This window comes from Syngnathus scovelli, chromosome 11 (assembly GCF_024217435.2).
Source record: "Syngnathus scovelli strain Florida chromosome 11, RoL_Ssco_1.2, whole genome shotgun sequence".
Classification (NCBI taxonomy): Eukaryota; Metazoa; Chordata; class Actinopteri; order Syngnathiformes; family Syngnathidae; genus Syngnathus; species Syngnathus scovelli.
The window spans coordinates 12,356,077-12,382,927 of record NC_090857.1 but is presented as its reverse complement, the minus strand read 5'-3'; the positions used below and the strand labels follow the sequence as shown (position 1 = coordinate 12,382,927).

At 39.2% G+C, this 26,851-nt stretch overlaps 1 protein-coding gene and 1 long non-coding RNA gene across 4 annotated transcripts; one reads left to right on the top strand and one right to left on the bottom strand.

Moving 5' to 3' along the window:
* Window positions 1-11: 11 nt before the first annotated feature.
* lactbl1b (lactamase, beta-like 1b) lies at window positions 12-26,700 on the bottom strand. Of its 3 annotated transcripts, none has more exons than XM_049733450.2 (8): window positions 26,520-26,700; window positions 7,470-7,552; window positions 5,571-5,775; window positions 4,968-5,074; window positions 4,060-4,217; window positions 3,574-3,821; window positions 2,947-3,052; window positions 12-2,721 (listed from the first exon to the last, which is right to left on the bottom strand). In XM_049733450.2, exons 2-8 carry the CDS (start codon window positions 7,527-7,529, stop codon window positions 1,743-1,745), a joined length of 1,863 nt encoding a protein of 620 aa, XP_049589407.1. In that variant the 5' UTR covers window positions 7,530-7,552; window positions 26,520-26,700; the 3' UTR covers window positions 12-1,742. The 3 variants fall into 3 exon arrangements, with proteins under 3 accessions (XP_049589407.1, XP_049589406.1, XP_049589408.1); XM_049733449.2 differs by lacking the exon at window positions 26,520-26,700 and adding an exon at window positions 10,144-10,319; XM_049733451.2 differs by lacking the exon at window positions 26,520-26,700 and adding an exon at window positions 10,144-10,315 and having other exon boundaries at window positions 5,877-7,552.
* Window positions 7,885-25,301, top strand: LOC125977177 (uncharacterized). Its single transcript, XR_007484563.2, has 5 exons — window positions 7,885-8,495; window positions 8,580-8,664; window positions 14,138-14,259; window positions 17,107-17,237; window positions 24,947-25,301. It is a non-coding gene; the product is annotated as an uncharacterized lncRNA (long non-coding RNA).
* Window positions 26,701-26,851: the final 151 nt, after the last annotated feature.

Here is a 26,851-nt window from a genome sequence, read left to right as displayed (position 1 = left end):
TTAGACAAGGGTGTGTGAGGCAATTTTATTTGCTTAATGTAATTGGTTTGTCCAAAAGCACCCTGCATATTCCAGCAGCTCATTTTACATTCCACCTGCTGGTCCCAGGCGAAAAGCACTCAGACGGAGCTGGATCAGATTGAAGTAATGTCATTCTTGTGTAGAAGGAAAAAAAAGTCAAACAATGTCATGATTTTCCTTTGAGTTTGTGTTTTGAATGATCGTGATTGCTGTACAGTAAAATGACAAATCACAATACAGTTTAAATGTGGTACATGCAATCGGCATTATTTTCCTTCCCTAAAAGTCAGCAAAGACCTGATTATACCATGGCTTGATTATCCTTTGGTTAGTTACATAAACGATACAGAGCATAAAAAAAAAATACTTAGGACACGATAAAACATAGCTTGAATTAACTTGCTTGTGATTCATCAGAGACTGGAAGTTTATTTCTGCCAAAGTAAATTCAATAGTTAGCCTAGCTTCTTTTATATCTTCTTCTAATGGTATTGTGGCTGCTCTGTTTCACTGTGCCGACACATTTGCTTCCCTTCAGTCTTATATGCTAAAAACCACATTGAAATGCTTACATTGTACATTTCCTTTACATTTCCATCAGATGACATTTTCAGTATATTTTCTCAATAGGCGAGAGAGGCAGGAAGCAGAAAAGAAAAGGTTAAACGTAAGCGTTATTTCTGTCCTTTCAGGTCTGCCATCAGCCTCGACCTGTGTGACAGCGTATTACATGAATGATCCCGACCCGTGTCGAGGGTCACAGTGAATCGGAGTCCATTTTCAGGGATTATGATGCAAAGAGCCAGGAGAGCATAGGCGGAAGCCTCTCTTTTAATGTCAAAAATATTTCACACCAGCCCCGTTTAGAGAATAATTTAGCATTCAAATACTCTTACATAAGTCATAAATTCATGAGATGAACCAGCTATAGAAACCAGACACACTCGCCGGGCTGCAACATTAGGTACACACCTGTACAATTTAAAAGATGTAGCAAAATTATTTACAAAATAAGAATGCTCCATTTTTAATTGACCATTTGAGTTATAACAATAGGGTTTGGTATAGAATGTCAAACAACCCTGGCCTAACTTTTTGCGAGACAAATGAAATCGCACTAAAATAGCAATTTTCCATTGAAATTAAAGTGGCGTCTTTGTAACGATGGCGAAAGTGACGATAATTTAAGGCGTAAGCAAGAACGAAAGGGCCTTCGCAGTTGGATCCTTTTTTTTCGTAGCCATCCCTTAAAATGATGGTAGTATTTACTCCCAATTTTGGCTTGTTTGGGTGAAAGCATTCATAGTAGTTCACTTTTCCCTCATTTGGCCTTACTGTTAATGGCTTAAAGGTTTGAAAATGGCTGCTCACCGTTTCTCATAATTCAAATAGTTGGATCCTTTGAGGTGATAAAAAGTCTATACCTGGAAAATGTGCCAAGATTATTGTATTTAAAAAATGTTTATTTCGGGTTTGGTCAGAAGCTTTGTACGTAGCGAGGGTTCACGGTAGAATATTTATTCAGTGGTAGTATAAAAACAGCAACAAAAAGACATGCATGACATTAATGGAGAGCAAACGGTAACTGAAAAACAAAATAAACGGTGAGTCCAGGCAGGGGGCAAAATGATGACTCACTTTCACAACATGTCCTCCTCCATCTTCATTTGCAGCAACCCTCTCAAGGCTAGGACGCGAAGTGCCCTTGAGGTAGCCGTGACTCAGCTGGAGAAGGACGGCTTGCGTGCTATCCTGACCACATTGTACGTGTTCAGACCCGGCGCGTCGAACCCGGGGGAAACGCCGTGCTTGTTGTACACGTAGAAGTTGAACAGTTGTCCATCCTGGGCCTCCAACGACACGGTGGCCGAACCCACCCTGAGGACGCAGGGGTACTCTCTTTCAAAGACCACCTTGAAGACGCGCTCTACCAGGTAGTTGAGCTTTATGGTCCGGTACGTTTGCGGTATCAGCTCTTCGATTTGAGGGCCGAATTGCTGCATGGTGAGAACGCCATCCGAGCCGGCTTTGATTTCGTAGAAGGTGATGTTGCTGTAGGTAAAGAAGCCCGCGTAGGCTTCTGGGTTCGGGGGCGCCGAGAGCACCCTGCGGGTTTCCCTGAAGGCGTTTTCTAAGGCAGGGATGATGTGGCGGTAGGCTTTGGCCACCAAGTCCTGCTTTTGGGAACGACCCCCAGCCATGAGCACCACCAGGCCGAGTTTAAGTCGCGGCACCAAGGAGAATGTGGCCGAGTAGCCGTCCAGGTCGCCGTCTTTCCGCACCATCTCATAGCCCAGCAGCTCATTCACCTCCCACGGCGTCCCCGTACGGTTTGCGAAGTAGTCCTTGTCGCACCTGAAGAGCGGCGTGAGCATGATCTTCAAGGAGTCGGGATCCAGAAGTTTGCGGTGATAGGCACCCAGCAGCGTCATGGCCAGCTTGGCCAGGTCCGCTGCCGTGGAGAACATCTGACCCGACGGGCGATACCAGCCCAAGTCGTACAATGGAGCGGGCTTTCCGTTGGAGTACACGCCCACGGCCACCTGGCCCTGGAGACCTGGTGTGATGTCGAATCCTGTGTCCTCCATGCCCAGGCGATCCAGGATGTTCTCTGAAACCCAATGCTGGTAGTCCATTTTGACCACTCGCTCAGACATGACGTGTGCCAGCAGTGAGAAGGCAAGATTGCTGTAGTGACATCTGGAAATAAAGATGTGAAATTGAACTGCAGTACATGATTAAATGAAGCAAGGACACCATCATTTGCCTTTCAGATAGAATGAAAAACCATTTTCTGTTATGTGGCCTCAGTAATGATGATGCATTGTCTGTATTTGAGATGATGCAGCTGCTATATAAACAGCCTGGAAAGCAAATGATTTACTTTGCTGTGTTATGACCCAAACAGATGTAACTAAAGCTTACTTAGTTCCCGGATCGGCAACAAGGACATCATCCTGCAGAAGATTGATTGCCGACTGAGTCTTTCCTTTCCAGAGAAGGTTTGTTGCTCTGAGTCTCCTTGGCAGACCTTGATAATGAACGCAGTTGAACAGAAAATTTGTATTCTGGTCACAGACTTACACAAACACGTACGCCGCCTCCTGTCAACATGTTGCAATTCCCCTGGTCTGGTCTTGCAACGATCGATCCTCCCATTTGATGCTGTCATTAAACAGATATGATTCTCATCCGGCATGCTATGGTCCTGCTGTGCTGTTTAGATTAGAATCATGTCGTAGTTATGACCTATTGGGTCCCGTTATGAAGGCGAATATAATATCAATAGAGTGAGACAAGGTAAATGAGGACCCAAATGTCTGGCTATGTCCAATCTGTCCAATTCATGTCTGAATTATGATTAAAAAAATACATATTTGATAAAAGTAACAGTTCTATCAAATCTCTATTTCTATTCTACGGGTATTTAATTGATTCGCGCAATGAAACGAGACACATCGTCCAAACTCTGAGGCAGATGTGCAAACCAGTCGTCCACCATGATGCCCTTCATATCTACTAAAATAGTACGCATTTAGGTGTTAAAAGCACCAGAGAGCTGGCTGGCCATCCTGCGGAGCGTCACCGAGGAAGATCGAATAGGGACCTCGCCGCTGTCCAGGAAGATCAAACCGTCCGTCACGTATTTGAGCTCCGAGTCACGCGACCTCCCCGTGGGGTTCTTGATGGTGAAATTGTCCACGTATTTCTCCAGCGGGTCATCCAGTGAGCCGATCTTGCCCTCTTCCCACAGGCGGTACAGCATCAGCGTGGGGAATATTTTGGACAGGCTGGCAATTCTGAAAACACCATCAAGCAAAGTTATGTGTGACTTTTCTGCTAATACTAGAATCAAGTGTAATTGCACATCCACTACAGTAGGTGGCAGTAGTGTTGGAACACTTGCAATTGATATACTGTAGCGTGTAACTTGCTAATTAATTAATGCACAATTAATTAAACAATTGAGAGATTAGGAGTGTAATGCCAGTACTCTACTTTTGATCTGATAACCTGTTGTGTTCTTAAGTCACCTACCTGTAGATGGTGTATTCATTGGGGGGTCCCGAGAATACATCTGAGATGTTCCTTTTGCCAAAATTGCCGGTCCATAAAACAGTGTCATTCAGGATAATGATGGCGGAGAGAGCCGGCAGACTAATTGGATTGATGCTCTGACGAAGCAAAATGTCCACCTGTGGGCGGAACAGAGGACACATTCAGGGATGTTAAACTAACAACTTTAAAAGCATGTTGGGATGGTAAAAGTTTGGCTTCCTCTTGTAACATAAGTTCAGACATCAAATGTTCGGAGACCTTTATATTGATGCCATCTGCTTCTATATGTTCTCACGTGTCTCGCTGGCTTGGCAGCACACTTAAATAAACAGTTCTTCAAGTGCAAAAGCAAGATGCATCTTTTTCTGTTTAGAACAGAAAATAATGATGTGGGGTCAAGAAGGGTTGTTTAAACTCTGCTTGTGAGAAAGCTGTTTCTTTTTTTCCCCTCAATTATTTCCTGGTTTCCTTAACATTTACAGCTCAGGAGCCAAATTGCGTTCCTCAATTATTATAATCGATGAATTGAATTCAATAAATTGAATTGAATTGAAAATTTTTTAATTTACATCACTTTATTAAAAAAGGAAATATTATTTTTATAATTTTGACAATGAATCAATGAATTGAAAAAAAATCCATAACTTTATTAAAAAGATTTGAAAAATGCACAAATATTTATTATTATAAAAAATATTTGTCAACTGTGAAGCCCTTTGTATTATCATCTCGAAAGTCTTTGATTGCAGGGATCACATTGCTGCGTGCTCTGACGCTTTCCGCATGTTTAATCAGGTTTTCCGTGCTTTATCTCCACTCAGGATTAGCAGTGCAGCTGTACTGTACATTGAACATAGATACCCCCGCTGATTCCACGCCTCTTGTACCTTTTCCAGGGCCTCTTTCAGAGCGGGAATAGGATGCTGCAGCGGAACCGGCTCGGGGTAGCGGGGACACCTCATCTCCGATTTGGCATTGTCACCCAGCCCTTCATCTGGTCGTTAGAATGGAAATGGAGAAGAGGATTGAGAAGACAATGAGGAGAGAGCATGGAGGGACATGGAATGATATCTCATAGCCCAAGACATGCGGCAATTGGGGGACAGCAATTTGTTCTCGTTGTGCTTGCATAATACATGCCAGTCTAGGCTCAAGATATAATTTGCATTTTGAATCTGGACATGAGAACATTGAATCCGGACATGTAATGCTCCTCTTTCCCAAATGATGAGTCACATAGGAGAACAAGAGTCGTTTCAAACTTGCGATTTTTCATTTGCGATGTTTCGATCCTGCCTTATTTCATGAAAATATTTTAAAAAACGGTTGGATGGATACCATGCTCATTGTTTGGTCGCTGGAGACCCAACAACTTGTATACAAACCATTAAAAAGTAAATTCTCTGTAATATGCCACACCCCTTTTAATTCTTCCTCCTTGACTAGTTTTGATTATTTGAGGATTCTGAAGCCTGTTCAAAAGCACTGACCTGGTTGCATCTTTGGAAGCTGATATTGCCAAAAGAAGCATCCCGTCATCACCATGGAGAGCATGAGAAAGAACACCAAACCCACTTGGGACCATTTCACCTTCATCTTCTTGGGTTTTGTGACCCCTTGGAACTGGATGGTGGCGGCGGAAGGAGGAGGAGAAGGAGCCGGAGGGACAGCGGCGATGGCGAGGGTAGGTGGCGTCTTGAAAAGAATCTCATATCAGTCAATCGTATAAATCTCGCTGAATAATAACTCAAAGTCTACACACATGCGTTCAACTTGGCACTCCACATGATACTCACCCCTAGCAGGACGGACGATCTTAATCTTCTTAGCACTCAATCAACCACCTAAAACTCATTCGGCTTCAGTCCCGCCAAAAATGTCAGCGTCCCATGTTAACAAAAGGCACAAATGCGGTGATTTTGCTGGGACTGCGCTCTAATCTGATGGTCGGTGCCACTCTTTGGCCATCACAATTCAATTTCCTCGCCTGTAACTCCAGCCTGTCGACATCATAATCCCCAGATTTACTCTACCAAAGCGGTCGGGGGGGGGGGGGGGGGTGGGGCGAATCTTAATCCCTAATCCCTGTGAATCACTTTGCTTCACTCCAGTCTGCCGAGTGGAGAGCGCAAGATGGCTGCCTCGGGCCCCGTGCGGTTTCAAACTGCGCGGCACCTGATTCCTGCTGCTAAGTGTGGCCATGATGATTCAAATGAGAAAATAAAGTTGGAATATCATTGAATATTATTTCAGGGGTTGAGTTCAAAAAGGGAAATATAGAAGTAGAGTGTGAAACATTTCATACAAGCATTCTTTATTCAATTCCAACTCCTTTGCATTGAATAAGAATCGAATGATTCATCCAACTACACAAATGCTCCAGATGGTTTTCACTGGGGGAATTCATTTTACTCATATCTCTTAGCCAGATTCAATACGACCAAATGGCCATGATCAAATCATGAAATCCTTAACTATACAAATGGTGTTGCTACCCAAATGCAATACACCAGTTGGAATTGACTTAAATTGTTGAAGAATAACCGAAATGAGTGCAGGTTATATCGCAATACGGTTAATGTCACAGTCTAGATTAAGTCTTTGAAGATTGAGGAAGAATTTTGCAGACAGATTAAAATGAACATAAATCAGTACAAGGAAGGCTGCACTATTGGCAAAACACTAAACAGACAGTTTGTCGGAGCGCATTCAAGTTTGCAAATGTTGTTTTTACAAAATCACTGCCTTTGAAAATAGTTAAAGAATTTTGCTGTTCAGTGGGATACAGGCTGAATAAACTGAAAAAAAGTTTTGGTCAAATTTTTTTGTCAAGTAGTGGCAGAGAATAAAATATGGTTTTGAAGGACATATAAAAAAATACTATTTAAAAAAATGATCTGGACTTGTGCACCCACTTGAAAGCAAATTCAACACCATTTTTTTTTCATTTGAATGCAAGGGCAGTCTGTGCCGGATGCAACGAAACAATCACGTCCTACCCAAAGCATTTAGTTATGATCAAACAATGAAATCCTAACTATACATATGGCGCAGATGGTTTTCACAGGAAAATTCCGTTATTCATGTCTCTAATCCGGATTTAAGTTAGCAGCCTCAACATGGTTTGCAAGGATCATCTCTCCCGTGAAGATGACTTTCATGGCTCCGGACTGGCATTTGTGATCTATAATTACATGTGGCCTCAACATGTAATTAATTCTCAAAAGGCCAGTCTGTATTGAAATTCTCTGTATCATATTGAATTTTCTGTTCCTCTGGTATGGCTGGGGCTTTATGGGTTGTGGAAACAATCCCTCTCATAAGGATAGTTAGTGAGCAGGTGTTGATCCGTTTTACATAATCTCGTGAATGTCCACACACATTTATACCTGAGTTTGGAGCCCATCCACAGTGGCTTCCCTGAGGACTTTACTCCCGGTCTTGCCCATGATTCTAACTCACTGGCTGTGACCTGACACAAAAACACATAAATGGGGTCTCATTTGCATTTGTTCTATATTCGTGCAACACGGAATTTTTCACAGTATCTCACATATGCCTCTCCATCATCCAAGTCCTCTCCTATATAAAAAGGTAACACCTTCCCCCTCAAATAAATATGCACGACCGTATCAGCCACTTCAACCACATGAGCAGAGACTGTCATGATGAAAATTCCAGTTATTATGATGACAATATGACATAATATGGGCGGATAATAAAAAAAAAACAACCCACATGCCCATAATTACATTTCTTACTTCTTTTATTACATTTCTTACTTCTCTTTTTGACCATTTATTTAATGCCTCAGAAAAAGAAATGTACACGTGAAATAATGCTGGCAGATACATTCAACGAAAGTTATGCATAAGCCCAAAGAAATGATTCTATTTCAGACTTTACGTAGTGATGTGTAACATCAATCCACATCAATTTTATCGTCATATAAATGACGATAAAATGATCTAAATCGCTCATTGCAGATTAAGTCACATAGAAGAACGTAAGAACAACAACAACAAAATATTCCAAATTTATGTGTTTCAGGTTCACTTTGTCTTTCTTGGTTTTGTTTTTATTTAAAGATGTAATATTTCTACTGGCCGCTAGGAGCCAGTGCCGTCTTCCAAAGTCAAAGGAAAAGTAGTTTAATTGAACAGCGGAACTCCGGAAGTCAATCGCCTCGGAACTCAACATATTCGGGTTTCAACGCAAACTGTCGGGAACTCTTCGTCCCGGTTCTTGCGTAAAACTTCGGAAACCGATCTGACTAACGTGGCTATTGTAAACAAAATACTGTTCGTTCCACCTGCTGCTACTCAGCGTTGGTTGGCATTGTTGTTTGGCCTTTTGTAGACCACTGCAAGGCTGGAAACGGGTCCCAAGAAAGATGCAGGAGAAAAGCGGAATAGGTAAGTGGCAATAATAATAATAATAGAGCTGAAAAAGGCAATCATAGACAAGTATGAAAGAGGCATTTTTGTGATGGACCATAGGTTCATTTTAGAGCAATAGAGAGTGATGACCAGCCGACGCTCCTCTGCACCTCCTCCATAGATTCAGGACCTCATTAATGTCAAGGTTTGTAGCTCTTCAATTGACTGTTTTAATGATGTGTTTCCTTTTTATTTATATTGCACATTCAACTCTGCACATTTTTGCTCTGCAATTGTGGGATAAAAAAGGCAATTATGTTAGGGTAAAAACTTGCTAGCTGAAAATGGATTATTTCATTTCCAGTTATTTCTAATAAGAAAAATACATGTGTTGATGGCAACATTTTGATACTGGGGAAAAAATACCTAGTTGGACACCAGCTTACATAAAATCAGTCCACCCCTGCATCACAATAAGGAACAGAGCATGACTGGTGCAAGTTTATTTTTGTCAGTGGGGAGGTTGTTTGCTCGGGCTAAAACGACACTTTTGTGTTTTGATACCGCCAGCAAAAATTCAATGGTGTAGTGCACTAATATCGGTGAGTCCCAAAGCCCCATAGTATTTGGGAGCTGAAACTACCAAGAATGCCAAGTGCTCTGATGTCTTCATCTGTGTTCTTTAGTTGTTGCTGGAACTGCATCGACTGTGTGTATATATACATTTGTTCTTGCTTATTTTTTACTATAGTGCCACACAGTTCTTTCGAGAATTTAGTCCAGGGTTTCTAAATCATAAATACAAGCAAGAATATAAAACCCAATAAAATAATAAAATCTATAAGCTACGGTGTATGTAGCCACAGCCTTGTGATTAATTGATCAGTTAGATTGAAGTAGTGATAAGACTACTAGATTTGCTCTATTGCTCCAATGAATAAGGATACAAATATTGTCTTTAATGTAGACATGATGGCGCAGTTATTCTCAAATTGTGGTACCACCAATAGTACATTGGGCTCCCTCTAGTGGTAACCCCAAAAAAATCACTGTTCAAGTCCATTTCGGTTGTATTTAACTTTTAAGATCAACGATTGCATTTGACATTTATTAAGTGTTTGTTTCTAGGTGGTAGTTTGTGTAAATTATATGAGAACCACTCTATTAGGGTATATTAAGAAACTCCTACAATAAAAATTAAAACATACCCTTCAGTACATTGTATTTTGCACTTAACCAAAACGCATTCTGAGCTCCCCTAATGACACTATTAACAACGCGGTCTCATATTGAATCTGAGCACAGTCCTCCTTTGCAGTCCAATGATAATGCACAAACTTATTGACCTTTGTGATTCACAAGTATCATTCAAGTTTAATGGATCATTTAACATTTATTGCATGCGTGTGTGGAAAAACCCGCCCTTAATGAAGCCACGATGAACCGTCGGTCAATTGATATGAGATGTTATGTAACAATTCAGCTAGGCATCATGGTTTGGACACAGACATTCTTGTATAAAATTATAATCATAACCAACACTTTGGCTGTGACAGCCAGTGCTCCACCAATATTATAAGCAAGACTGCACACAAAAATGTTATATAAGCCTCATAATGAGTCAAACGGCTCATTTTTATAGGCCAGAAGATGCCCTGCAGTCATTCGCTCCTTGTCCACTTACCTCAGGATCTATCCGTCACACTTCTTTTGGGTCTTTATCAACACAGAGACGTGGAGAAAAAAAAAAAAAAGGAAATATTCCGCTTTGCTTCTGTTCCAACTTTGGGAGCTCGGGACGGTCTCCTGACAGATGTTGGTATCATAGTTATGACTAAATCCGCCTTGTATCAAACCCAGCATTCTGGATTAAGCAGCACAGCCAATGGCCACATCTGCCATCGCACTCAAATAGGTGCCCTTTTACTCGGCATGTTTGTGTGTGTGCGTGCGTGTGTTTTCAGTTTATATTTTGGGATGACGAACTAAGAAAAAAAAAACCCAACACTTTACCAGCCAGGCAGAGATTATGTTACACTAATGATGTGAATTTGCTTTGTGGCACACTGTAAAACATATGGCAGGAAATCTTGGTTTCATTAGATCAGAGAGTCTTGAGTCGGATTTACACATGTAAACAATGTCGTTTCAAGAAGAGGTTTGGTCCTTAAAGTAGGACATTAAGATTAGGTTAGTGTTTTCAAATGACGGTTTCAATGTGAGGTTTTAAATGTGGGTTAAGATCTTAAAGTAGCATTTCAAGCCAAGGTTAGGTCACAAAGCAGGGATTCAACTCTGGGATAGGGCTTCAAAATATTTAAGGCAAGATTAGGGTCTCAAAATTGGGTTTCAAATAGGGTTAAGAGCAAAGACTGGGTCCTAAATTAGGGTTAAAACAAAGGTAAGGTTTTCTATTATGGTTTCAAGCCTACATTAGGATTTCAAATTAGTGTCCCAAAGTAGAGATTAGGTCCATTAAAAATGTCTGACACAACTTCAGGTCAAACGGACGTTTGTTCGGTGGGCTTGGACGAGCCAGTTGCCCGTGGCAACGGGCGCATTCATGACCGTCACGCCGCAGCGTCTCACCGGGAGTCATTTTAGCAGCGTGACGCTGTGAATTTAATCGAAGGGGGGGAACTAATTGACTGCTTTTGTGCACTTTTACCAGAGAATTAATATGCAGGCAGCCTCCAACACTTAAGTGCAGGCAGCGGCTTAGCGCACAGAGACTCGGGCTTAACGCAAGCTGTCGATCTCAATGACTCTCATGTGCAAGATCTGTCCAGCCCAACATGTGTGTGTTTGCGTGCAACAAAACTGATAGCTTGGTTCATTCACAGTGTCATTATTTATTCAGTGCATACAGTGAGCACATTGTAATGAGCAAAGTTCAATAAATCCCTTTCTCATATTGTCTCCATACTGATGCCATCTCCATTTAATTAAGTATATACTTTATAGTGCAGCTATATTAGCGTAAAACCTTTTTAAAACCTTTTCCATTATTACACTACTAACTCGCTAGTCGGTAATCCTGGAATGAACACGGCAAAGCTACTTGAAGCATTTAAATACTTTTTGTTTACGCACCCACCAATAACAGCAGCTGCCCACTGGGCCTTTCATGACCTCGTCTAGAGAAAATTATGTAAAAAAAATAAAAAATGATGTCGCTATAATTAATAAGGGAACTTGGAATATAACTCGGTTGCATTTAATATTACCTATAAATGAAGCAACTTACTTCAAAGGAGTAGTCCGACTACTCTTTCACATGTAACTGTGACACAACCCTGTTTCTATCATTTTGGTTAGTATAATTAAGACAATACTATGTTTCATTCATTGCTGAGTTTCTTTGACTGGGAAATACTGACCTCTTGTGGAAAAAACAAAAACAAACGAAAAACAAACACTACAGCAGTGAAAATGCGAGTTCCACTCGCTCAAAAAATCCCAATATACCTGTATTACGATTACTGTATAAAAGCAATTAAAATGCCAATTTTTCCATGACATGGACCCCACATAGCAGTTGAGATTGACGAGAATAAAATGACGGATGTAGCAGTGTCAGCCTGTCGCCGCTAGATAGTGCCAGAGTTGCATCAAGGTGTTTAAATAGTTTGAGGCAGGTGAGCGGACTCTGTTGGGGGAGGCCAAAATCACAAGCTTTGGGCAAATGGCAAGATAAATAATAATTACTTTTTATTATTTTATAATCTTGACGTGTCAGAAAACTCCCTGTGTTTAAACACTGTCACAGAATGAGAGCTATATGAGGACGTTGCTGGAAAATGATGTTAGAACCTACTAAAAACCTACAATGACATCATCCAACTTGACAACTTTTTCCTCTGAGGGCTGCATACAGAAAAATCTAATGATTTTGACATTTTTGATTTGAATTCCTTTAATGCTCTAAAACCAATCCATCAAGCAATTATACAACTGTATAGGAGTAGTTATTTTGGAAAACTGCAACAAGATCTCAACTTTCTGTTAAAGAAGATAAGGAAAAGAGTTAATATATTTTTAGGATTTTGGAGTGTTAGCTAACTCTTAGTTAGCCTGACACACATCTGGAAATTGGTGAGTAGATATACATACTGCTATGTAACTTATGTATGACCTTACTAGTTTATGGAATTTTTTAAGGTTGTCTAAAATTGAGTGAAATAACCTCACAAACAAAGCAAATATTAGTTTATCACAGTTATCACCTGGAACGTTTTGGGGTAGATGTAAATGAAACCACCTTCTATCGACTGATTTTTTGCTTCTAATATCAATACGACTGTTGGCTCAGAAATGGCATGTGTTGGCCCTCACATGACGTTCCTGAGAATCGCAAACTCTGGTAGATTGTCATCGCATGTTTGTCAATAGAAGTTTGCAGTCAAAGCACGTTGGACAGAGCTGAGCAAAAAAGGGACGCTCTGAACGACTCTGCCCGTAATCAACAAGCAGCCATGTTGTATCAGACAGTGAAAGTGGGAAACCAAAAAAAAGAACATGCCGCTATGTGTCATCCAATTACAACAGCACTCTGATCCTTCATGTTTTTCTCATTTGCTTTTTTGGAAGTCCACAAATGCTCTCGAGTATTGCCTGAAGGTCAGATAGGATAATATAACTACCAGTGCATTCGGGGCCTGTTATTAAGGCAAACGCTCTTAAGCTTCTCAAACCTCAAGTTCCAGTTTTTTTTTTTCCCTTTCAGCTATCGCTACAGAGGAGGTGGAATTTCCCGATTTCGGATGATGAAGAACACATTGAAATCTTTTCACCCGGTGTCTCCATTTCTTTTGTGTACATTTTGTAATGATATTGGTCCGATTCAGGTCCATACAATGGTGGTGTTATGAACAATCAGTGGATGCCATTATGTTGCGGTCTGCATGGTGTGAAAACACATATCTCGACCTTTGACCTATTTGCACTCTTGAGGAGTGCGTTAGGGGCATGTAGACGTGTCTCCCTCAGCCAACCGCCGTCTATGTAGGTCAGCGAATGGCCCTCGGTGTCACGACGCCATGTAAGAATACGACTAATTGTGTTTCACGGGATGTTGCCTCGACGGGGGCAAATTCCATCTGTTGCCAAAGCCTCTTCATGCTTCATGCCTGTTTAGTCATTCATATGGTTTCCATTCGTTACTCGTTTTCTGACAGGCCTTACGTGAGCGGCACGCTACTCAACACACTTAAGGACGGATGACATGACAACGTATTAAGTACTTTCAAATTCTCAAACTTTCCCAACTTGAAAAAAAACATTCACTACAGGGATGAGAATGGGCAAATTTGATTGGACACCAAACTAAGTGCTATATTTTTCCAGTCGGCCATACAGCAATGCAAAATGACTTTGTATACAAGTTGAAAAATACAAACTAATTACAGCGTATTTACGAAGTATTTTGATGTTCTGCAATGCTCTAAACATGGATCGCTATTCATGGTGAGGCAATGCATGCGTGAGCACGAAAGCGTACGCTAAACTAATGCATAAAGCGTGTTTTAAAGTGTCACGCCACTCTCTTGTGATGCTCTGCGGCTTATTGGACACGAGTGTCCAAAATTCACTTATATCGCAGCGGTTTTACATAATCATGTGAATGGCTTTGTGTCTATCGAAAATAGTCAAAGGCGTGTGGATTCTCCTGTCTGCAGCTCTTGAGGACTCCGAGGCCCTAACAAGTGGCAACGCTGCATGAGGAGCCACTTGGGGAACAAGTCTAGTGTGCTGATCTTCACACTCCAACAACATATGCTGTGTTCAAGTCAACTATGAGGTCAGGAAATCCAGATCTCGGGCGAGGCTAAAGTTCCACTTCAAGTCAAGCGTTATTGAGTTTTACTACATATTGCAATTCACCACAACTCCTTGTCAAGAAATAGTGGTTAGTATGTCTTATTTTTAGGATTGGATATGAACAAAATGTGAAAACATTTAATATTTTTGGATGATTTTATTGCTAGATATTGGATCACATATACATTCTTTAAGAGAAAAAAATGAATATATTAAAATATGCATAATGGCATTTTTGTCATACACGTGGCCCTCTAGTAGCACTGACGTTGTGGCCTTCATCAGCAATTACTCTAAAAAAGAAATAACCAAATAATTAACATGGTTGAGCCTTGGCAGAGGTCTAAGCCCCACTGCTTGTCTTTTTACTCAAAGCCACCAGCAATTTTGTTTCTTGGCTCCATTTATTTGGATGTGTGTTCCTAGCTGATCTTTAAAAAAAAAAAAAAAAAAAAAAAAAAAAAGTCTACCCAGACAGTCGAGTGGCGTGGCATGAGCCAAGGAAAACCCACTTGATTGCATACTCCAGAATTTTCCCCAGGCTTATTTTATTCGCCTGTATTAAAAAAATCTGGTATACGAGAGGTGGTTATCAATGTACAACTTGATGCTGATATGAAAAATGATTTATGTCCTTGGCGGAATTCTACTCTCTACTTTTCAGAAGGGTTTTTCCTCCTTGGGCCACACCGAAAAAACAGTATGATTTGTAGTCAAATAATATTTGTTATCAAACAGTAATAAATAAATAAATAAATAAATAAATAAATAAATAAATAAATAAATAAATAAAAGTTATAAATGGATAAATAAATACAAATAAAAAAAGTTCACAGGTTTTCCCATCTTAGTGAGAGTCTGCAAACTACTAAATGCTAGTTGTAGCTGCAAGAAAAAAGAAAAATGATGCTATCCTTTAACGTCCTCAGGGAGCGCTCTGAATCAGTGCAGGTGCTGGCAATGCAGCCTTGGAGGCGAGATGGTGCACATTAACCACTCCTGGGTCCTGATGTTGTTGTTGTTGTTGTTATTTTCCTTCCTTGCTAGATCATTGCGTCTATCTGTGCTGGCATCCTGAGTGCAGCAAGCTCCCTTGTTCCAGATATTAAATTACTCATAAAACATTTGCTCGGCCTCCAGGCCCTGTTACTGCAGTTTGTTGCGAAAGCTCCACTTAGCCGCTGGAATGTCCCCCGAGAGTGTAGCTTGTGCCACCTCTCCTAAGAAAAGTCAATTTTTCCAATTTAAAAATGAGGCAGTTTCGGCTCGCATTAACATCACGCCGTTTGTCGCCTCCGCCCGTACCTGTCGCCCTCACCGTGACCAGAGAAGTGCTGCTGTGTTACAACAAGCAGCCTGAAACCTTAAACATTGTACCACACAATGCAAGAGAGCAAGAGAGGCTGGAAATTGGGGGGGGGGGGGGGGGGGGGGGGGGGGGAAGGGAAGGAAAAAGGCCAACCGCTCATGCTGTGTTAGCTTGAGTGAACCAGAAAACCCTGCACCGAGCTCAGTGAACCATAAAGTTATTTTAAAGATACAGCCGCAGAGTTTAGCAAGACAATATGAGAATGAAAGTGAGTCCAGACCAATTGGACTTGACAGTCTCATTTGACGTTGGCTATTTTATTTAACTAATGTAACTTCAATTGACTGTAACTCACATTTAACTTCTTTTTGCACCATAGCCATTAAACAGATGTCTTATGTTTCTTTCTATTACTTCATTTATTATGATTGACATTTAGATCAGTTTGGACACAAACAAAAATAAATAGAATGCTATGCAGGAACTGGATTTAAACTACAGGTCCAAGGATCCCGTTCCGATTAAACGCGTAAATGCATTTTCCGATTTTGTGACACGCATCTCACGTGACTGCGTTTACATTCACTCAGTGACTCAACACATGAAATAAATCACATTGGACAATCTGACTTGTCAAACATTTTATTTATTTATTTTTACAATTTCTTTCAGAGGATTAAAAAGCTTTTTAAACAAGGTTTTTGTATAACAGTGTGACAGAAGAGTCTTCCATGAACGATGCTTAAGTAGTCTTGTTGCATTTGTCCAAAATAACTGACATATCGTTAGTTTAGTTCTCATTCTCTTAATTGGAACCTATTGTCATATCATATTATACATGTTTTGAATGTAGGGAAGAAAAAAACTACTGAACTGTTTTATGATTTTAAATTTACAGAATGATTGTTAGCAAAATTAGTGGCAACCTCGAACTTTTGCACAGTACTTAGATCATACATTTTTAATCAAGTTTTTAATGTTAAATGCACTTTTAGGTGAAAAAAAAATCACATATAAGACCATGTGAAACTGAACCTTCCCCCTCCCCACTTCCCCTCTGAACATCTTTAAATCAATTTATGTCTGCCAGCTAAAGAAAAGTGACTGAAGCATAAAAGAAGACGTTGAGAGAGATGAAGAGAGACAGTTTAGTTGTTTGACTGCGACTGGACGCTGCGAGTTATTCTTGTGTAGGCGCAGGTCAAGCTGGCTGTGCGACGTTGTTTTATGTGTAAGAGATCAGCTCGGGGGAGGCCATACGGCAAAAAGTGGCGGGTTCCGTTCTAACTGGAGGAAAAAGGTGCGGGTGTTAAAAAAGAAACAATCGTCTAACTATCAAATACAACCTTCAATTAACGAGGGCTGAAACACTTTAAAAAAAAAAATCACAAATGGTTATGTATTATAGTTTCAAAATGTATATATTTATATTATGATAATTTTGATAATTTTGAAATTCTCCTACCACTTCATCGCTAACTAACAAGATGTCTGCTGTGATGTGTTTTGCGCCAATAGAAATGAGAAGAATGAGCTTGAAGAGCAGATTGGCTGTCTCCAGGCAGCCAGCCAGCTCACGTTCCCCATATGGCCTCTGAGGTGCCCAGTGATGGCCGCTGTGCCTTCACTTATGGATTGCAGCGAAAAAGGTGAGAAGTCAGTCACCTGTGGTTATTAGCAGCTCACTCATGAAATTGCCAAACGTGGCGGGGGCGAGCGGAATGGGACGTGATGGTTAAAGGTCCGGAGATGTTTGTCTGTATTTGGGGACAACACGCAGAGCGCCATCTTGAATGCTATTTCACTCACCCTCACTTGAGTGTAAAATATTGATGAGGAGAAGTGGGATAGAAATGTGGACAATATTTAAATAGCGGAAAATATTGAAAATCCTAATTATCACAGGAAGAAAGGTAAACAATTCTCACTCCGTTTTTTTTTTTTTTCACCCCACCATGTATACAAATAATGTTATTACACTATTGCCAGATTGCAAGGCTAAAAATGTGCATTTCACACAGAAAAGAGCTTTAGTGCTAGAGGAGTGTCTAATCAATTATTCAAATGAAATAACTAATGTGTTTCAGTGGACGCCGGCTTCTTAACCTCAGTCACATCCTGGCCAAAATTTTCTCCCCCCGGATCGCATAAGTCATAATTTGACAAGTAGGTGACATGAGATTAATTAAGATGGAAGCATACATTTTTTATTCCAAGTATTAAATAATGCACTTGACAGAAAGTGCAAACTCAAAAATTTACTCAACTTTTATTTTCGGAGACTGGATCAAAACAGTTTCAAAGAATATGAGGTTGGGTATAATCTTGGAAATGCAGTATACAGAAGAGGGAAAATTACTAATCCTAGCCCCAACCCAAACATAATCAATTAACTTTACCCAAACATAAGGATTTACCATTGTAAATACCGAACAGGCTTAACGTGTTGTCACTCTTAACACCCGATAATAAATTTGCTGATTGGAAGGTAGGACCCGGGCCTGATTATTGGGATGTGTGAACACCGCTTTGGGTTGGATTAAAAACATAGTACCTTCATTTTTAAATATTCCATAAACTGTTGACCCACAACAAAGTTGAAATATAGATAGTTTTGAAACTGGGAGTGTTTTTAATCTGCAGGCACGTATCGTTGTTCCTCTCTTTGTGATGTCACTAAGTGCAACATAAATATTTTCTTGGATGAGGTGGGTCGGCTGCTTAAAGAGGAGGAAGGAGCAGGAATGCTACTAAAAGCACCTAAAAGTCGATATGGTATGACGATTATACCTCGGCAATTGCAACAACACAACGCGAGGGGGGTATCATGTGCCGCCGAGCTATTGTGTTTCCTCTCCAATAGACACAACATACATTTGTTGACGTATACATTTAATGGGTCAGCTAATCCAGTCACCCACAGCCATTATCGTACAGTTGAGTCTGCAGATGGGATAAGCCGGTGTGTAAACCTTCTTCCCTCCGTATAATTTATGAGCCACAACTCCAGCCAGATTAGACCCGATTGGATCGCTGGTGCCATATGTGACCTACAAAAGCGGCGCTCCGCTCGCTTGTGCCGCATGGCGGGAGGGGTCAGTGATCTCCCTGGGCAAAGGTTGTCATGGGAACGACCCCTAGATGCACCACTTGCGCATCTCAGGGCAGAATTATCCAGAATATTTTTTTTTTTGTCAGGCCGCTCTGTTTTCTGCTCTACTTCCTCACTCTCTCTGGCGATTCCGTTTGCCTTCGACATGTGCGACGACGGCACATACTGTGCATACGACGACATCGTCTACCGCATACTCCATGCACACGAGCAACTGACTCAAGGCTGGGTGCTCAACCAAAGTGTGGAAGCTCGTAGCAGAATCTTATTTTAGCAACAAAACAAATACAAAAATGACACCCAGATTAAAAAAATGGCATTCATTACTCGGTTGGTCGACTCGACTGAATGTCATGAGGGCTTTCTTGAGCCCCGCAGTAATGTTCCGGTGGGTCGTGATAAGTTGTATTTACAGTATGAGGGGAAAACTTCGAGCCATTAGACAGCATGTCTGCTCATGCTGAAACTTCACGTCTAAATTCAGAAAGAGTCCTCAACTGCGGGCGAGATTTGTCTCATACAGAATTTTGATCTACGTGTTTTCTGTAAGAGTCACTCAACGCGGTACCTTTGCAGTTACTCGGAAATCGATTTATCTTAGTGTAGCGCGGCTAACCAATCAACTCGCAAAAACACAGCATGCTTGCGCTTTTTTGCTCGGCAGGGCGTAAATATAAAAATAAACAGGAGATCCTGTTACTAAGTTATTATATTGCAAAGAACAGGGGAAGAAAATATAATTGGATCCCCATGGTGGTTCTCAGTTTCTCTACCAGCTTCCTCTCGGGGTGGAGGTTAACTACAAAGGAAATACAATAAAGAACTAACATCCCTTGAAGCGCCAAGCAAGTTAAATCAAGCAATTTTATTATTTCCAACTGTGAAAGTACCTCCGGATCACATGTACCCATAGTCATTAGATTTGATAATGGGATTTTTTGTGAAAGACTTCATATAGCCGTAATGTTAACAAAATGCCTGAAAGAGAAAATAATGACAACACTAGAACTAATACGGCAATAGAAATGACTAGGGTGATTTTTTTTTTTTTTTTTCAAGCCATCAAAGCATTGCCTCTTTTTCTTGATACCACTATTTATATTTGGATAGCAGCTACTCTCTGAAATATGACTTCAATAAAATGAAGAATAATTATATATTGAATATTATTAAACGCATATGCTCCACATATTTTTTTTTTTTTTACATCTCTTCATGAATTCGTCTCGACAAACTCTCTCACAAGAACTCTTGGGAAAGCCTACAAGACCTTCTGTGGTACTGTATGCTTACACTGCTCATATTTTATACAATTACTTTGGTGAGACGGGTTTAGTATACACGCGAGAAAGGTCAATGGGATTTCAGCAAAGGGAAAAAGGCTTTGGTATTTTTTTTAAAGGAGTCAACTTGTCGCCCAGGAAAATGTTTTGAATTCAACGCGTATCTCGTTCCAAAGAACAAATACTTTTCAAGCGGTAGAAGTGATAAAAAAAATAAATCCACTGAGACTGCCGCGTCAGCATGTTGCTAAAGACCATCATCAAGTTTATGGACATATCAAAATACAACCAAAAGTTACATCAGTCAGTTAAAAAGTTATTATATGTTATTAGTTAGTATATTTAGACAGTGAGAAAAATGCAACAAACCTTTTATAATAAATAAAAAACCTTTCTAAAATAAATACAACAAAATCAACCCCGAAAGCTCATGTTTAATATTAATTGACAAAGATGAAAACGGAGGACATTTTTCTATAATTATATTTCATTTTATAAAAAAAAAGGTGTAGTTTGATTTTGGGTGATTTTAAAATAGTTAATATTTGCCGATTAATGGATTGGACACAAGTAATCCCTAATGAGCTTCACAAAGATTTTAAATCAAAACTTTAAATCCTTCCATCCTAAACCTGCACCAGTCCTGTCCTCTGCAGGCTAACTCCTGCTTTGGTGAAAGTGTTTTAAGCGTATTATCAAGCTACTTAAGAAAGACATGAACCCATTCTCACACACAGACATATAGGGTTAAAGTTCAGAGACCTGGGATTGCTCACCGAGACGCCCCAAGCAAGTGGGCATGTTAGCCTCCTGACGGCTTAAGTGACAACTCTACTTGAGAGGCTGAGTCTCCATGAGAGAGTCTGCTCCCACACACACATGCAATAACGCACGCACACCCACACAAAAAAAACTACAGAGTGAAAGAAAGAGGAATCCTCTTAGTGTTAAAATCTTGATGTGCACCTCTATCTGTTGCACTTCATGATGGAGCAGACACGCATTCCAAATTCCTTAAAGTTTGACATCAACTCAATCATTAATTCATAAGTGCCAGGCTTTTCATTTTATTTGTTGCATACCTGGTCATGTTTCAGTGGGATTACACAAACTAAGTAGAAGGAAGATATTATTATTATCATTATTTATTGAAAATGAGTGAGCACAAAAAAAAGCATAAAAAGCACAAGTTTATTTTTGTATGTTTCAAAAAGACATGATGGAGAATTATTGATAAATATGAGCAAGAATACAAAGCATCTCTTTTGCGTGCTATCCAATTACTTTGCACCATATCCAAAACATATTTTCAATAATTAATCCAACTATAAAAACTGTTTTGCTCCATAACTAAAACATATTATTTTACTATGATTCATAACTAAGAAAACCGGTGCTGAATTTTGACTGTTAATAATCAATATAGATTTCAACAATGTCAACTATTCTGCTTATCTGATTAAATTATTCTGCTTTACAACAAAAACAACTTATATAAACTAATACCTTTCCCCTAATAATATAATCGACGCAGATTTAAACAAATTCAACTTAACTTACTAACTTCTTAGTAAGTACTTCTACTTCTCCACTTTAAAATAATCGAATTCAATGTCGATTAACGTTATGAGCTAAACAGAGTTTATTTTTATTTTTCAATTCTCATTTTTTATGACGAAGAAACAGAGAGTGGAGTTAATAGAAAGAGAGGAAGAGGCTCAAGATGGCCACAGAGGACTTTTTTAGACATGACCAAAACATGCCACTCGTCTGCAGCTAAAGATGAAGTTAATGTTTCGAAGCGAGTCCACTTGGGTCGAGGCAGAGTCCGCATGGAAATTTTGTATGGCTGCTTCTGGAATGCAAACCATAAGGTTTTTCTCAATTAGTCCAAAAAAAAAAAAAAAAAAAAAAAAAAAAGCCACCCAGGGGCCAGTTATTACGTCCAAAACCAAACCCGTGACGGACGACACATCATTAGCAATGATAAAACATGTTTATGCTTCAATTTATAAATTTGAAATAGAAACAGAACCCTTAATGGACTGTAGATCATTTAGTTGCAAAAACACAATTTGGAACTGATATATGACTCAAATGAAACTTTGTAGCTCTTTGGTTTGATGTCGTCTCTGGCGTCCATTTGACACGAACGTCCATTAAATCACAATGAGTTTTTGGGCTCATTTAATAATAGTCATTTAGCAAGGCTGAATTAACTCAAAACAGAACTGAGTGCGTTGTGGACTATTTATGGCTGGATTTACTGTGTGCTTCAAGTGATAACATTTTTTAATTGTTGTCAAGTACAAGCACAAATGGAATATACGTCACAGAGAATCTGATCTCTTCGGCCTTTTAAAAAGTGGAAAAATTGTATTGGCCGTCTGCCAATATACGTACAACAAAAAAGTCGACACTCCCCAGTTAAAATGCCAGGTCAAAACGTCTTCCACCAATAATGTTCCCTATTATTTGTGCAACGTAATTAGGAAATAATCTTTTTGGGAGAGGTAATAAACTAGTGAGATCATGTGGTTGCAAAAGTGTGTACACCTGCATGTATAGCTAGGAATTTGGCTGGGAGTCAGCATAAACAGAACAGTACGTTTTTTCTTTTTGCTTGCTAGCGGGAGCCGCTTAATATTCACATTATGTTTGTAATGTTATTTACATCTGTCTGGTGTTGACACTTCAATTTAGCCACATTTAGGGCTCTGCACCGTTTTTCTTTCTCAATGTGTAAATTTACAAGTGACGAAAGTGTCTGTTGACACATTTCCTCATCAAAACAGCTCAGATTGCCTTTGAATCGCAATGCTTCTTTTTTATTTGGCCAAAGAGATAACATCAGTAATTTTCCTCACGTCAAAACACTCGGATGATCCTGGTTGGCTCGGGTTCCCCGTTGAACCCAGCCCGACTCGGCTCCGGCTTCTTGTGAGAATGCGATCTTAATCCTTTGGTTTTCCAGATCGCACACCTAAAGCAAGAGACACTTTGTGCTCCCAATTTTGCCGGAAGGCCTTTAAGAGGTGGAAATGAGTTTCAGCCCAAAGTCTCCCTTGTGAGTACCTTTAAATTCCAGTGGAAGGGAAAACCTGCTGACCCGCAGGAAGTCTGCCTAAGCGCCGTTAAATTGATTCCTAAAGCCTTTGTTCAAACTCGGGGATGGAAGTGGGATTTGCTTTTAATTTCCAAATTGATTTAAAAGCGTCAGTTTTACAAGAATAGCGGTTAGGTGTCTGCCTCACACCAGGGTCCGAATCTCAGTTTAGGCCTTTCATGGTCGATGTTGGTTGATATGCACTTCACTATGTTTGTTTAAAGTTGTCTCTTATTCCCAGCAACCTTATAAGGACATTCAGGTGTACAATAAAAATGTTAGAGCAATTTTTACAATTGCAATGTTGTATTAAAATAAATTCAGTTATATTTAAACATTTTGGAATACAATTACTCCCCCCCCATAGAGCAAGAGTAAATTAGAGTATATGAGGCCCCGCCCACTACTTTCATCAGGGTAAAATATGAGTGCGCAGCTTATCTTCTCATCAAATAAAAGTTTATTTTAATCGTTTAGAGAACAGTTAATCCAGTACTTTGAGTATTGTATTATAATATTTAACTTTGTTCCAAATGTAAGTTTTACTCTATTTGGACTGGGACCAGATATAGTCCTTTTCAGAGTAGAATTTTCTTCGATCCATGTAAAATGAAATTTACTGTATGGATGTATCACATGTGTAGGCCTAATAATATTTTTGTAGATTGGTAATAATATGCAGTACCTACATGTACCTAAATAACATATATTTTTTAAGAGAGTTGATTTTTGTGCAGAAAGGTACAAAATGAGTACCTGCACTTAACGCTGATTTGCTGTTCAGCATTTCGTGCCTTCCTTGAATTTTTATGCAAGCAAGCCACAGGAGGGAAAAAAAAAAAATCACACTGTGGTTATTTTGTTGTCTGCTTTAAACCCTTTGCTGCCGTGTTAGACTTGAGTCCACACACAAATGAGAAATGAAATGAAAATGAACAAATGAAATGCATCATAATTTTGTTTTAAATTAAATTTCTTCATTTAATTTGATCAGAAATGCTGTTGCAGATTTCAAAGAAGCAGTTTCGCGTTCCCACTTTTCTCAACAGAAAATGCAAAGCAGTTCACCTTTTAACCTTTAGGTGGCAGTGTTGCTGCAACTACACGTCAACACTCGGTTGTGCAGTGCCCCCATTTGATCTTTCTCCTCACGCTCAACATTAAAATAAATTCAGTCCATTTATCTTCCATGTCTAAAAGTAAATTACCTGCAATGTTGAAATTAATGTTCTCGCGCTGAGCTTTGAATTAAGGTACAAAGAAAAAAAAAATTGTACAATGCCTAGATTTTTCTTTTCCAAAGTGACATGCTGTTGATCCAAATATGTCAAAATTATGTTAAAGTTTAGTCCTGATTCATGTCCCAGGATACATGTAATTAGGAAAACAAATCTTTCAGATGACTTAACCTCTATTATTATTATTATCATTATTATTATTATTATTATTATCATTATTAAAGCCCGTGACCCCCGTGGGGACAAGCTGTATAGAAAATGGATGGATGGATTATTATTAAAATCACTTAAGGTATTATGATGGAAAAACATATTTCTAAATTAATATTGTCCCATGTAGCCGATATGTATCAGATGATATAAATTAATTGTATTAATTACTACAAATTAATGTTAAATTCACCATAAGGATTACCTCGCTGCCGTCATTCAGTGCAATTTAAATTTGGACCATCTATTCTTTTGTGTGCTTTAATTTGTGCAAAAGAGCTTGCATTGCTTTTCGTTACTTTCATTACCAGCACTACAATAGTGAATGTAGTCCAAAAGCAATATGTCGGCGTGCAACATTTCAAGCGCATTGTTGTTTTTTCCCTGACATTTTTCACTTCTCTTTTAGATGAGTTCCACATCCAGCTCGCTATGCTTTTTTTGCCTCCATCTGTGCTCTAATCGCCTGGACGCCATCCCAAGTCAAGCCAGTCAAGTGACATGGAATCAATAGAGTCCAACTCGAACGGGGCAAAGACATCATTGAGGTTCATTGAAAGCCAGAGCGTGCTTCTCCAAAGCTTCCAGGAAATGTTTGTTATTATATAATATGAGTAATACTTAACTTTTTTGTTTTCAGAATACATGGCGGGCCAAATCAAATACTCTTGTAGGCCTTGTTTGGACCATGAGCCGTAGGTTTCCAACCTTGTTTTATTGTGTGATATATATATATATATATATATATGTGTATGTGTATATATGCATGCAATTATATATATATATATATATATATATATATATATATATATATATATATATATATATATATATATATATATATATATATATGTATATGTGTGTATTAGACTTAACACTTTGTCTATGAGATGTATGTCCCTCTATTTTTTTTCCATTCCGTTAATTTGAATCATTCTTTTCTACTTGAGTGAATTAATATGAAACTAAAGTGCTCCTTAATTAGAGGTGTAATTAAATTCCTAAAAATGAATGATCATGCATGCAATTATGTTCACAGATATTTTCCAGTGTTGGAAAAACCATTACATCGCATCATCGTAAATAAAAACACAGTGAGGGCATCCCAGTTTTAATTATTTGGGATGATTAAGTGATGAAATACTCAGAGCCAAAAAGTGATTAAACTCACATTAATGAACAAGTTGGCAAGAGTGCTTGCTAACTTAGCTGCTAAAGTCCCCATGGTTTTCTTCTCCTGGGTTTAATGTACAACGTGAGTTCTGATCGGTCATGTGAAGAACTCCATGTGATGGAAGCAAAATGTTCACATTATGTTTTTGTTTTAAATCACAGACTTGAAACCATGCACAGTATTAACACTGGTGAACATAAAACTTTGATCAGAGATGGCTTTGTGTGTCCCTCAATGTATTTTTGATGTTGATTTAAGCATGTCTTTACTTTTTTCAAGCACATTGTTTTTGACATGTTTTCCCCGGTTTCTGTTTTCATTTTTTTTTTTACCTTGTGCAATGAGAAAAATCCACCTGTTGCTGAACCTTTTGGATTTATGAAGATTACAAAATGTTACAATTTACACATTATAGTTATTTCATTATTATGAAATTCATCATCATTATTTTAATCCTATAATTTACATTAAAAGAGGCAATATTTCATCAATTTGACCATATTTGGTTGGTAAATTTATACAAATATGTATGAATCCTTAAAAATTTTATTTTGCTGTCCTTGAGGGCGACATAAAAACTACCACGAAATGCCTCTCATCGTGCAGTGTTCATCCTGTTGCGCAAAATCATTATAATTACGAAGTATTAATTAAACAACAGACACACCTTGCATTTAATAGTTGTTTTTTTGAATATGCATTGGTAAATATAACTTAACTGTATTGTCTAATTTTTAAAAGTTTTTTTTTTAAAGTTCCACAACTTCTTGGTGACGTAGGTAAAAAAATAAATAAATAAAAAACTCACGTTGCTCCAGCACCTGTCACCGCTAAGCTCCCGCAATGAACGCTCCGCAGAGTCGACAAAAATCCGTACTAGACACCATGCTTCGCGTGTTTCCATCTTGAGTGGCGTGCAAGTTGGGGTATAAACTTTACCCATTTTTTTAAACCTCCTGCCTGGTGCCAAAACACAAAACTACTAGAAAGGTATAAAGTGGCGTGCAGAAGGACTGTCCTACTCTTGTTGATTGACAGCTGGGTGACACCAAGTTCACTTAAAAGGGGGACTCGGCTGTCCTTGTGACCAATCAGGTCATGGAAAATTTGAATATGTAGTTTAACATTATCACATTTCAT